The 13826-nt window shown below is 38.3% G+C and overlaps 3 protein-coding genes across 3 annotated transcripts; 1 reads left to right on the top strand and 2 right to left on the bottom strand.

The window, feature by feature from the left end:
- Positions 1 to 52: 52 nt before the first annotated feature.
- LOC112089708 (putative F-box protein At2g16290) lies at positions 53 to 830 on the bottom strand (the record flags this gene model as incomplete). Its single annotated transcript, XM_024160459.1, is given in 2 exon segments — positions 53 to 495; positions 498 to 830. Coding segments are annotated over 2 exon segments (624 nt in total), but the record flags the coding sequence as incomplete, so codon positions are not given.
- A 2443-nt stretch (positions 831 to 3273) lies between these two features.
- LOC18025906 (pentatricopeptide repeat-containing protein At5g28460) lies at positions 3274 to 5861 on the top strand. The gene has a single exon (XM_006409396.2). The coding sequence runs from the start codon at positions 3408 to 3410 to the stop codon at positions 5706 to 5708; it is 2301 nt and encodes a 766-aa protein (XP_006409459.1). The 5' UTR covers positions 3274 to 3407; the 3' UTR covers positions 5709 to 5861.
- Positions 5862 to 6586: 725 nt separating this feature from the next.
- LOC18025905 (aspartate--tRNA ligase 2, cytoplasmic) lies at positions 6587 to 10405 on the bottom strand. The gene is given in 10 exon segments (XM_024160814.1): positions 6587 to 6881; positions 6956 to 7070; positions 7157 to 7352; positions 7433 to 7486; positions 7595 to 7705; positions 7791 to 7888; positions 7891 to 8080; positions 9463 to 9570; positions 9693 to 9791; positions 9860 to 10405. Coding segments are annotated over 10 exon segments (1644 nt in total). The 3' UTR covers positions 6587 to 6754.
- Between the last annotated feature and the right edge of the window lie 3421 nt (positions 10406 to 13826).

The raw sequence follows: 13826 nt of genomic DNA, 5'->3' as shown, positions 1-13826 counted from the left end.
AGGTGAGAATTTAAACATAGTGGTTTGAGATGAATTCACATTCATTCTGCATTTTACATTCTACATGTTGGAACAAGAATCAGAATATATGGACTTGCGAGGCTTCAAAAACAGGATTTGAAACTTTTCAACAAAATTTTCTTTAGTACTAATACAAGTAACCAAAACCAAAGATGAACAAAGTTGGACGCAAGATTACTTGTATTAGATGCTCATTGTTGGATTTGGCAGTGCCAAGATTCCACATAACACCGGAGATTCTATATTTTCGCGGAACACGCCGATACAGCCACTGCAATCGGATGCATTTTGTGTCCTTTCGGTTCCTAAGTCAAACACACGGATTCTATCAAAGATAGCATCAGAGTCAATGAATAGCAGAGATTCCCAGTCATGGTCATACCCAAGAAACATCGGTCCTCTTAAGTCATTGATTCGAACCCATCTCCTCTTGCCTTCCTCTTCTTGGAGCCTAAACAATCTGAACCACGTATGCATTTATATTCACGACCATACGGCCCTGGGGTAAACCGCTGCACCAGCAAGAGCTCCTCCTCTCTTGAGACAACCAATCTCTCGTCAAAAGACTCATGAGACTGTATGACTGATTGGATCTCGCTAACAAAGATATGTCCTCGTCCACTCATATCAACAACATAAAACGTTCCTTTGAATGAAACCATATCTCGATATGATCTAAACCGACCCTCGATTTCAACCCATTTCTTGTCACAGCTTCTATGCATCATTATATCCCCAAACACTCCAGCTACTACTACAAAATCTATATCAAAGATTTCTCTAGGAGAATCCTTACCAATGAAACAGAGTTATTCTTTCAAAAAATGCAAAGGTAACAGAACCAGCCTTGTAGTCATAAGTGATAACCCAATGGGATGATTTGGGAGCTAAGAGTGTTGAGAGTTATCATCCCATATTTAGGTGCAAAACAAGAATCTATAAATGGCGACAGCAACTTCAGTTTACCAGATTTGCTCTGGCTCATCCCTACCAATAAATAATCAGCACCAAAAGGAGTCTTGAATCTCAAGAGATAAGTTGGATTTTTTTTTTTTTAAAGTTTGCAATGCGTATCTTCTTGGAACCGAGGGTCGTGATTGGAAGATGGCTATTAGCGCCTAAGCTGCGGTTAGTTCCGAGTCTGCTTGGCGAATATGGACGAAGACACACTCCACACTGGACTACGGAGAATATAAGACAGAGATAACAAGAGCTGTGGAATACGAATAGTGCCACTTTTCTGTTCATTTCCTACAACCGGGTCCTTCGAGGTGTTCAACCACGAGCTGATGAGGAGGGTATCTTCCGCAGGACTCCACGGTCGTCTAATCATTGCTAGTCACTCCAACCTCTTCTACTTCTTCGGTGGAAGCTTGGGTACCGAAGGCATGGTTTTCGAAGGAAGGGTATGGATTTGGGTAAGGTGACACACTCTCTTGTTGACTTTGTAAAAGATCAACAAAGTTTGAGGTGTTGCTAAAGGGAAATGGAGAAGACATCCTTGGACAAAAGAAGAGAGGACAAGAAGGATTGCAACTGATACGAGAAGAGATGAAAGAAGAGAAGACTAGATTTTTGGAAGTGATACGAGTGTCCGAGTTCAAAGAGATGAGAAAGAGAGGGCTTTATACTAGCATGAAAGAAGAAGGAACAAAAGTGTCCGCTAAACCCTAAACAAACATTAACTACACACTAAACACAAGCATTCAACCCAACCTAACACAATATGCATTGATCACAAGCAGAAGAGACTTGACACATATCTAACTTTTACATTAACTAATCCCCTCTTCCATTTATTATCTAACACCACCTAAACCCACATCAAAATAGCATTTACTACAATTAACTAGGAAGTGACTGAAGCTAACCTTTTTAGGAAGTGATGATATCCTAAACCGCTCTGCTTCTTCTCTCCTCTTCATGTCATTCCATCTCCATTTACTCATTGTGCAGAGAACAAAAACAACAGTAGGTGAACACAACTACACAAACAAGACAAGTAATCCACACTCAGAGTTAATGAACTTCAACTACAAACCAAAGAATCAACTTTAAACCCATTCACAAACTCATACAAACTCATCTATCATTGAGCAAAACAAAATTATCGATACTTAAAGTTTCAAAACAAAATCATCTATCATTCGTCGATCAAAACAAACTAAAAATTTTTGCCAATCATCATAAACCCTAAACGAAATCAGAAGACCAAAGACAAAACCATTAATCAGCCAAGACAAATCATTTCTCGATCATAGCAAACCATTTCATCCGATCATCAAAAACCTAAATCAGCATACATATCCAAGCACAACCAATCATCGCTACCTACCTCTGAACCCTTTCAGTAAACCATTTCATCTGAGGTATTCAATCTAAACCCAAAAATCAGAACAATTTTAATCGATTCTTCGTTTACCTTCTCCAACGGTTCCATGGATCCAGAAGCTTCAAGCCTTCACAACTCCTCGATTCCGCCAATCAGTTGTTCAGAAGACATCACCGCCACCGTCTGAAACTTGCTGACAAAGAATTCCGATGAAATCGACGACTTGCGATTTGACGGAGATAACGAAGAAAGAAGAGAGGAAAATGGTTTTGGGAGATGAAAATATTGTTTGAGGACCCAAAAAAAATTTTCTCTTCTCCTTTTTTTTGTGTCCAATGATTTTTCGCCACGTGTGTAGAGAACGTTTCTCTCAGCTTCAATTTAGGCGACGTCTCTCTCCCTTTTTGTTGTTTTTGATTTATTTAATTAAGAGAAATTTGGTAGAGACAGGAGTTAAATACCCTATTGCATATGCTCTAACAACGAAAAGGAGACGAAGAAACGAAAGAGTTTTCAAAAGAATCTCAAGCTGAGTTTCTCTTCGATGAACATGTAGGTTGATGTCCCCACATTCACCATTGCTCCGAACTTGAAAAAGGTTTGATATATCCTAGAGTTTCGATGTACGTGCATAATGGACATATTTGTGTCTTGAGGATCCATATATAACTCAAGCCCATTAATACCCATGATATTTTTTTATAAAAGTAGGTCTTTTGGTTGTCCCACATCGAAAAAGGGGAAGCTGCACTATAAATAAGAGTTTCATTTTCTGTCAAATTAGTAAAATAACTCAGGCATGTTGCACATCAGTTGGGCCTATGTTACGCCCGTCATTTTTCTAAGAGTCTCCGATTATTCAAATAATTAACCTGAGTTTCATTTTTTAAATTGGTTTTCGGCCGAAGAAAATCGGTTATCCGCTTAAGCGCATAGGCCAAAATTGCGAAGTCACAGTTCAGCGCTTAGTCGGCTTAGTGCTGCGAAACCCACGTATAATTTTCCGAGAGAAACCAAAAAGGTTATTTAAGCCAAAATCCTTCCAACTTTGACGATGAGTATTATGCTATCATTTTCTCGGCGCCTGAACTCCTATCATCTGCTCAATCAAACTCAATTTCTCCGCCGATTTTCTGCTGATGTTTATCCACCGCCGGGAATCAAATCGGAGAGTCAGAAATCGGTGGAAGTCCAATTTTTAGATAATCTTCAGAAAATCCCGCAACATGATTGGGTGTCGAGCGAGTCGCTAAGTTCGCTTCTAGCATCTTCTTCCTCTGTTTCTCCTCTAGTATTCTCTCAAATCACACGGCGGCTGGGATCATACTCTCTGGCAGTTTCGTTCTTCGAGTATTTGGATGCGAAATCTCAGTCTCTAGAACGGCGCGAAGATGCTCTCTCCTTGGTGTTTCAGTCGGTTATCGAATTCGCCGGTAGTGAACCAGACTCGCGGGATAAGCTTCTCCGGCTCTACGAGATTGCCAAAGAGAAGAATATCCCGCTTACCGTCGTTGCCACTAAGCTTCTCATCCGGTGGTTTGGGCGTATGGGAATGGCAAACCAGTCGATTCTTGTATACGAACAACTCGATTCGAATATGCAAAACACGCAAGTTCGAAATGTTGTGATCGACGTCCTGCTCAAAAATGGACTTGCGGATGATGCCTTCAAGGTGCTCGACGAAATGCTTCGGAAAGAATCAGTTTTTCCTCCTAATAGAATTACGGCTGATATTGTTTTCCATGAGGTTTGGAGGGGAATGCTTTTGAAAGAAGATGAGATTATTAGGTTGATTTCAAGATTTAGCTCCCATGGCGTTTCCCCAAGCTGTGTTTGGTTGACTCGGTTTATAACTAGTCAATGCAGAAATGCTCGCGTTGATGTAGCTTGGGAGATTTTGAGCGATCTGATGAAGAACAAAGCCCCGCTTCAAGCTCCTTCCTTCAATGCGCTTTTGACATTCTTAGGAAGGAATATGGACATTGGTAGAATGAATGCCATAGCTTTAAAGATGGATGAGATGGAAATTCGGCCTGATGTAGTAACTTTGGGGATTCTTATCAACACTTTGTGCAAATCAAGGAAGGTGGACGAAGCTCTCCAAGTTTTTCAACAAACGTGTGGAAAGAAAACTGATGATGGAAATGTGATTAAAGCTGATTCCATTCATTTTAACACTCTCATCAACGGGTTATGCAAGGTGGGGAGGATGAAAGAAGCGGAGGAGCTATTGGCAAGGATGAAAATGGAAGAGAATTGTGTGCCAAATACAGTTACTTACAATTGCTTGATTGGTGGGTATTGCATAGCGGGACAGCTTGAGTCGGCTAAAGAAGCTGTTTCTCGGATGAACGAGGACGGGATTAAACCGAATGTGGTCACTCTTAATACAGTTATTGGTGGAATGTGCAGGCACAATGGAGTGAACATGGCGGTTGGTTTCTTTATGGATATGCAAAGGGAAGGCTTGAAAGGTAATGTGGTTACGTATATGACACTGATCCATGCTTTTTGCTGCGTCGGTAACGTAGAAAAGGCTATGCATATGTTTGAACAAATGTTGGAAGCTGGTTGTTCTCCTGATGCAAAGATCTATTATGCTTTGATCTCTGGGTTGTGCCAAGCTAGAAGAGATCATAACGCAGTGAGAGTGGTGGAGAAACTGAAACAATCAGGGTTTTCTCTTGATTTATTGGCTTACAACATGCTTATTGGGTTGTTTTGTGATAAAAATAACGGAGAGAAAGTCTATGAGATGCTAACCGATATGGAGGAAGCAAAGTTGAAACCGGATTCCATCACTTACAACACTCTGATTTCGTTTTTTGGCAAACTCAAGGACTTCGAGAGTGTTCAGAAAATGATGGAGAATATGAGAGAAGATGGGTTAAACCCGACTGTCGTGACATATGGAGCGATAATCGAAGCTTATTGCTCAGCTGGGGATACAAACGAGGCATTGAAGCTATTCAATGACATGGGTTTGCACTCCAAGGTCAATCCAGACACTGTGATATACAACATTCTCATAAACGCATTTTGCAAGCTTGGGAATTTCGGAAAAGCACTGTCTCTAAAAGAGGAAATGAAAGAGAAAATGGTGAGACCGAATGTTGAAACATACAATGCCTTGTTCAGGTGTCTTAAGGGGGAAAACCAAAAGGAGACGTTGTTTAAACTGATGGATGAGATGAACGAGCTGTCATGTGAAGCCAATCAGACCACCTGGGAGATTCTAATGGAGCGTCTCACAAGTTCTGATGATTTGATTAAGCTGAAAAAGTCTTTGCAAGGTTACTCTGTTGCCTCTCCGATCGAGAAAGCTTCACCTTTCAATGTCTTTAGCTTGGGATAATGGTTCAGTTTCAGTAACCTCTACCTCGATTCTTTGCTACTTTTATACAATTACGCAATCGTTAGTTTATTGTGCAATTGTAATAACCGAACAAAAAGGAAGATATTCCTTTGTTTTGTAATTTTAGCAGTTAAGGTGAAATGCATTTCTACCATGCGCAGAACCCTTTTCCTTTGGTTGTTTAAAAATACATATAAAAAAAAAGAGGCTCGGTATTGAGCTGAGTATACTTAGCATAATGAAAGAACGTTAAAAGCAACAAACAAGAACATAAACATTTAAATTCAAGGAATACAAGAAAGAGAAAGAGCTACTAATCTAGCTTGAATCTAGTTCCAAACAAATTCTCTAGCTTACTCATGACCAACTGCGACGACTTCACTTTCCCATTCTCGTAATCCTTATACAATTCTCTCTTCATGCCGATTGTTATTTTCTACAAAAACAGAACAATCGGCATTTGATGTGATTTGTGAAAGCAGATCGTTTTGCAAAATTTTAACTAAGTTTGTTTGTTTTCTAAGTAGAAGTGTAATGGTTGTGTTTTCAACTCTGTTGTCCCTAACGAGTGCTAGTTGTGTTATGTTTCTGCCTCTGCAGCGCCTTTCAATAAACTCCAATTATTGCATATTAAGGGAAGATGTGTCTAGTTACTTTTATTGTCAAATATCGACGACAAAATTAAAAAAAAAAAACAAGTCATCAATCAGTCTGTTTAAAGTAACAAAGTTGAGCTACTTAAAAAGTAGGCAATAGCGCTTAAACTTTGGTTATGGTAACGCAAACATGAACGGCATATTATTTATATTTGAACATATACGAATTCATCAGAAAATCAATTTTCAACAAAAATATTGGGAGAAATGGGTTTAGTTTTACTCGGTAATGTGAAATACACATAAGTAAAATCAAGATTCACTTGCACTAAAGGGCAAGAATCAGGCAAAGACAATAAAATCCCTTAAACTCTCGAAAAATATTCATGAGAAAGATCTGCGAAGTCTGGTGAATTATCCATGCTTTAGCTTTGAGTTGAACAGATCGGATTAGGGAGCAAGCCTTTGAGGGTCACGAGGGAAGAGCGATGTTTTGCGGATGTTATTGAGGGCACAAAAGAGCATTACCACTCGCTCCAGCCCCGCTCCGAATCCACCGTGAGGAGGTGAACCGTACCTGTAAACGTTTATCATATGTCAACTCTGATGACCAATCGTAGGTACCAAAAACTGGTTCAGTTTGTGTTTTACTTGAATTGATCGATGTATTATTTTAAGGTCTTCACATCAATGCCACATTCTCCTGCTCGTTCCTCCAAGAATTCTGGGATATGAACACGTTGGGCTCCTGATATGATCTCCTCACCTAGGACAAAAGAGCAAATTTAGTATTAAAATGAGTGGCAACACTGAGAAACTGATAGTCAAAAAACCAAAAACTCAGAGATGCACCTCTTATGAAGGCATCAAATGAGTTGCTGTAGCGAGAATCGTCTCCAGATGGCATAGTGTAGAATGGCCTAACTGCAGTAGGGTAGCGATGCAGCATGTAGAACTCTGTGTTGTACTTTTCCAAAACGAGCTGGCCAAGCTTTCTCTCGGATTCTGTATTTAGATCTCCAAGAGGATTAATCTCCACGCCAGCATCCTGTCAACACATACAAGATATAACAAATATTATTGATAGTAAATAAGTCATCAAGTCAAATGCAACAGGACCAGTCATACCTTAAGCATTTGAATCCCTTCTGCAAAAGTTAGCCTCAATGTTTTTGGAAGAAACTGCAAGTAAGTTTAATTAGTGCTAATCATCAGAATCCAATAAGATTAACAAAAAAAAAAAAAATCATCAGAATCCAATAAGATACAAAAATCATATTGCATTGTTACCTTCAAAGGTACAAATGGGTATTGCTTTCTGACAGCTTCTAGTTCCTTATTGCACCTCTCGTTCAATTTAGTGAATATGAAGACAAACAGCTCATCAACAAGATCCATAATCTGCAAAAAAGCAAAAAATATATTAGCTGGCAGCAGAATAGACATACTTGAGATGAAATATATATAATTAACATCACAATCTTACCTCAGAATAGTGCGTTTGAATCTCCATCTCCACATCAAGACCAACGAATTCACACAGGTGTCTATGAGTGAAGGAGTCTTCTGCTCTGTAAACATGATAATCTCGAAGACGCGTCGAAAGTCACCCAATATTGCCATCTGCTTATGAAGCTGGGGAGATTGAGCCAGACAAGCAGGCTGTCCTTTGTAGTCCAACCTAAATACCGCAGAACCACCTTCGCTACTACCAGCGATCAATTTCGGTGTGTCGATTTCAATAAACCCCTTGGATTCTAAAAATTCTCTGAACGCCTACACAATTGTTAGCTACGTTCAGCAAAAGTAACATATATAGAAGAAAGCAGTTTTGCATATAGATGCTGTTCGTTTTTTATCTAGATGCTGCATCTAGATTTTGTATATAGATCAGCATCTAGATACAATATCTAAATATTGTTTGTTTTGGAAACTAGGTTTTGCATCAAGATGCTACGTCTAGATATTAAATTGTTTGTTTGTGAAAGATATTAAATTGTTCGTTTGTGAATTTAGAAAAATAGTTAGATGCAAAATATATCAAATGAATAAAAAGAACATATTTTTGAATTTAAATTAAGTTTTAAAAATATATGAAATTTTTCTTTTTTTGCATTTTTTTGGGAAATCATGGTTTTATATATTTGACAGAAAATTTTTTACTGGAATTTTGAGTTTTTGATGAAAAATCTAGATATCGTGTTTTTTGCAGGAAATCGAGATTTTGTATTTTTCGGCGAAAAACCAAGAGTTTTCGTTTTTTTGGTGAAAAATCAAGATTTTGCGTTTTTTGCGAGAAATCGAGAATTTGCGTTTTCAGCGAAAAACCGAGATTTTTCTTTTTTTTGGCGAGAAATCGAGATTTTGCGTTTTTTGCGAGAAACAGAGATTTTTTTCGTTTATGGCAGGAAATCGAGATGTTTTGTTTTTGGCGAGAAATCAAAATTTTGCGTTTTTGACGAGAAACCGAGAGTTTTCGTTTTTGGTGGGAAATCGAGATTTTGCGTTTTTGGCGAAAAACCGATATTTTTCCTTTTTGGCGAGAAATCGAGATTCTGCGTTTTTGGCGGAAAATTGAGATTTTGCGTTTTCGGCTGGAAACCGAGAGTTTCGTTTTTGACGGAAAATTGAGATTTTGTGTTTTTGGAGAGAAACCGAGAGTTTTCATTTTTGGCGGGAAATCGAGATTCTGCTTTTTTGGCGGGAAATCGAGATTTTGCGTTTTTGGCGAGAAACCTAGATTTTTTGGTTTCGGCGGGAAATCGGGGTTTCGTGTTTTTACGGGAAATCGAGATTTTGCGTTTTCGGTGGGAAACTGAGAGTTTTCGTTTTTGGCGGAAAATCAAGATTTTGCATTTTTGGAAAAAACTAGATGCAAACGCTGCATCTGAACTCTCTATTTCTCAGCATCTAGAATATCCAGATATTTGAGATGCTAATCAATTTGCATCCAGATGCTGCATCTGAACACAAATTTTTTTATGAAAAACGAACAACATTTGGACATTTGCAGCTAGATGCAACATCCAGATACAAAAACGAACAGGACTAAATCATGGGAGGAAAGATCATACTTACTATGGGGACAGTTTTAATGACACAAGTAAAATGACAAATCCTATCCTTCGCATATCAAAATCATTTAAAAGAGGGCTTACTTTTTTGACTTGCATCTCAATGCGGAAGATGGCTTGATTAGCCGGTGTTCTGAGGTCGATCACCCTATAATTCAAATGTGTATCCCGATCGGCACCAGCTTTCCCAGCCTGCAACAATTTTGGACACAAGAGCTCTTATGAACAGATAAACCACCAACTATCGAAAAATTCACAACACAGTTGTACCAGTTCCGACTAATCTCCAAGTTGTAAAACAGTATACAAAGTACCTTAACATCAGCTTCACTTCGGGCAGCATTCTCCACGATAAGTGGTAACTGTGGCAAGGCATTGTTGACGCAGTAGGCTTTTCTCACTTGAATTTCGACCTGCAATGAAAAACACGAGTTAATACCAGTTAAAAAATCAAACGAATTGGGAGAAGAAGGAATCAAACCTGCTGCGTGGATGCTGTCACAGGGTCCTTGGGGAGAAGGACGACACCGATGACATTGACAAAGGACTCGCTACTAAGCTGCTTGAGGAATTTAATCATGTTGACGCTCACTTTGGTCTCCTCCGATTGTGTAGCCACGCATTGGACCTTGAATCCACTTTGCCTCAACATCAGAAATCCCAGTTTGCTAGATTTATGGCGATACGTTTCCAATCGGCCTCTGATCAGAACCTCTAATCCAACCATCTCTTCCACCAAATCCCCCACATCGGTCCACTTCTTTCCCTCAGTAGCCTCTCTCCATTTATGATCCGCCGGCGAATTCAACTCGGTAAGAGTCACGTCGCCGCCATAGTTCTCGTTCTCGGAAAACGATTCATCGTCCAGGGATAGAAGAGAAGCAATCTTACGGGCGGATTCTTCTTCTTTTTCCTGTTTTCGGTGCAACTTCTCCAATTTCGCGGCTTCCTTCTTTGCCGCTTCCTTGCTGATCTTCTCCTCCGGCGCGTTGGTGGTTGACGACATATTTTCCCGCTCCAACGACATTAAGGCAGTTTTAAACGCCCTTTTTGATAGAGCCAGACGTTCCCGCTAACAAGAGAATAAGAGAGAGCAATAAGCTTTTTTGATAATAATTCAAATAAGTCGTGTGCTCACAAGTTGAGACATCGACAATCTTTATACTAAATGCTTCTAAGAGTGTCAACATAGAATTTAAGAAATCAATTTAATTGGTCCACATCAACATTTAGAAATAAGAAAAAATTACAAATTGTAATATTATTGCTAAAAAAAGGAAATTAAGAATGTGTCACATAGGATTTAAAAAATTAATTTTATTGGTCAACATCAACATTCAAAATTAAGGAAAATTTACAAATTGTAATATTATTGCTGAAAAAGGAAATTAAGAAATTTTGTTGGTCTTATAAAAAATTTATTGGTCCACCTTAACATTGAAAATTGAAAAATTTCCAAATTCTATTATTGTTTTTAAAATTATTAAAAGTAAAAAAAATATATATAAAATTGATATTAATAATAAAAAAGCTAAAATAAAAATATTAAAATAGGAAATTTTAAATTTAAATTGATATATACACACATATATTTAGAGACTCTTATATGAACATCCAATTTTTTTGGGGAAAAATGCCATAAAAACCCTGAAGTTACCGATTTCAGCCAAAATAATCCCGAACTACAAGTTAGACCAAATAATACCCAAACTTTTATTGACTTGTCATTTAAATCTTAAATTTTAGTTGACCAATCCAATTTAAACCTCGTTAACGAGCTAAACGGAGCAATTAAACAGGGTTAAATCCCAATTAAAACCGTCGTTTATCAAAACGACTTCGTCTTGTTGAAAACGAAAATCCCCAAATTAAAAACCCTAAATCGACTTCTTCTTCCCCAAATCAAAATCGATTTTACCCTTTCTTTCCCAATCTCTCTCTCTCTCTCTCTCTCTCCCTAAATTCCGAAATTCTATCTCAATTCCATCTCTTACATCGATTTCTCTATCGATTTGGCACACACGTTTGACTGATGATGGGAAAACGGAAGAAGCTTCCAACTCGTTGGAGTAGAAGAACGAAGAGTGGAAGTAGTCAGGTTCATTCGACTGATGATTACGATCCGAATGAGTGTGAGGATGTTACTGGGGCACTAGTTCTTCGTGATGATCTGAATGAGTGTGAGGATGTTACTGGGGCACTAGTTCTTCGCGATGATGATGGAGATGGAGATGACCATAATGCAGTAAGTGAGGATGACTGTGCTGTTCATGGTGATGAAGATGTTGATGAGATTCGTGATGATGCTGACGAGGGTGGTTATGAGGCCGGTAATGAAGCTGCTGATGAAGGTGGTTATGATAAAGATGATGAACCTGAAGATAACGACGGTTTAGGTGTGCAAGAAGAAGTTTGCCAGGATTTAGCACTGCACTTTGGAGAGGCTGCAAGAGAGGAGGACATTCAGACTGATGGAGAGAGCGGGGATGATATCTGGAACGATGACACGATTCCAGATCCTCTGTCAACGGATGATGAAGAAAAAGCAGAGAATGAAGACGAGGATGAAGTGCCAGATGATCAAGAGAGGATAGATCCAGAAGAGCTGCTAGTGCTGGGTAAAACCTTTGGTTGTGCAGAAGAATTCAAGCTTGCAGTGCTTCAATATTCTCTGAAGACGAGATACGACGTGAAGCTATACAAGTCATCAGCTTTGAAGATCGGTGCCAAATGTTCTGACATTGAGTATGATTGCCAGTGGAGAGTCTACTGCTCATTTGAAAAGAGGAAACAAAAGATGCAGATAAAGGTATTTGTTAATAAACATGTCTGCGTTAGATCAGGTTACTCTAAAATGCTAAAGAGATCAACAATAGCTTGGTTGTTTGCGGAGAGACTGAGAGTGAATCCAAAAATCACAAAAAAAGAAATGGCTGCTGAAATTAAGAGAGAGTATAAGTTGATTGTCAAAGAGGAACAATGTGGGAAGGCGAAGACAAAGTTGTTAAAGGAAAGAAAAGCAAGCCATGAAGCTCACTTTGCACAAATCTAAATTGGGAAAAATGCCATAAAAACCCTAAAGTTACCGATTTCAGCCAAAATAATCCCGAACTACAAGTTAGACCAAATAATACCCAAATTTTTATTGACTTGTCATTTAAATCTTAAATTTTAGTTGACCAATCCAATTTAAGATCCTCGTTAACGAGCTAAAAGGAGCAGTTAAACAGGGTTAAATCCCAATTAAAACCGTCGTTTATCAAAACGACGTCGTCTTGTTGAAAACGAAAATCCCCAAATTAAAAACCCTAAATCGACTTCTTCTTCTCCAAATCCACATTTCCTTCAAATTTCTCTCATTCTTATCTCTGATTCTATACGAAAGGCAGGCTTAGTTTTGATTCTCTGTGACACTCAATTCGATATTCTTTCACTTTTATATCGGATTCTAATTTGTTCATCTTCACCTCTTTTCAGATGAGTTCTAATTACGAATCTGGAATCCGTGGGTTTCCATTGAAGTGTGAGTGTGGGCGTGCCGTGAAGATATATACATCTAAGACACAAGAAAACCCTGGACGACCTTTCTTCCGATGTCCAACCCAAAAAGATGTAAGTATAGTGATTTTTAAATGGCAAAAATTTCAGTGGTTGGAAATGTTTCAAAAATTCCTTTGTTCCTCTCTCACGTTCTGATTTTGTAAGTGTCAAAATTTCTATTGTTCATATATTAGGACCATTTGTTTAAGTGGGTAGAAGATGCTGTATTTGAGGAAGTTGAGGACGCGCTAGCAAAAGTTGGCACCATTGAGAGTGAAATTCGCAATTTGAAGACTGAAGTTGGTGATTTGAAAGCTGTGATTGAAGAATTGAAGGAGGAGATTGTAAGGAGCAAGACCGATATTCAGAAGTGCAGAATGATGAGCAACATATGTATATTTATGGTGTGTCTTTGCTTTCTTACCATTGCAATTGTTTACGTAATGGTTGGTAAACCAAAGACAACAAAATTTATTCTTGGTTATTAGTGTAAGAAAAGCTGCTGTTATGGTGTTGTTGTCTTAATCTTTTGAAACTATGTTGGTACTTGAATTAATTGTTGTTGTTGTTTATGAAATCAATTGTTGTTGTTTATGAAACTTGAATTGCTGTTCTTGTAGAAACATTACCTGAATTTTGGGAATAGAATTACATAGTTTGATTAAAACACTATGAAAAGAACACATATTTTCAAACAATAACCTGAAATGCATAGTTTCATTTGTCTTAAAACGTGATCCCATTACAACGGCCACATAAACCATAACAGCAACATAGTTTCTTAAAACAAAAGTTTAAAACACAATCCAAAATGAACTAACATAGTTTCTTAAAACAAGAGTCTTAAAACATAATCCAAAATGAACCAACATAGTCTCTTAAAACAAAATAGCCTTCTCCATCTCTCA

This window comes from Eutrema salsugineum, unplaced genomic scaffold (assembly GCF_000478725.1).
Source record: "Eutrema salsugineum unplaced genomic scaffold, Eutsalg1_0 scaffold_11, whole genome shotgun sequence".
NCBI classification, from domain to species: Eukaryota; Viridiplantae; Streptophyta; class Magnoliopsida; order Brassicales; family Brassicaceae; genus Eutrema; species Eutrema salsugineum.
Note: the sequence above shows the minus strand (reverse complement) of the source record. Positions and strands in the feature narration are given on the sequence as shown.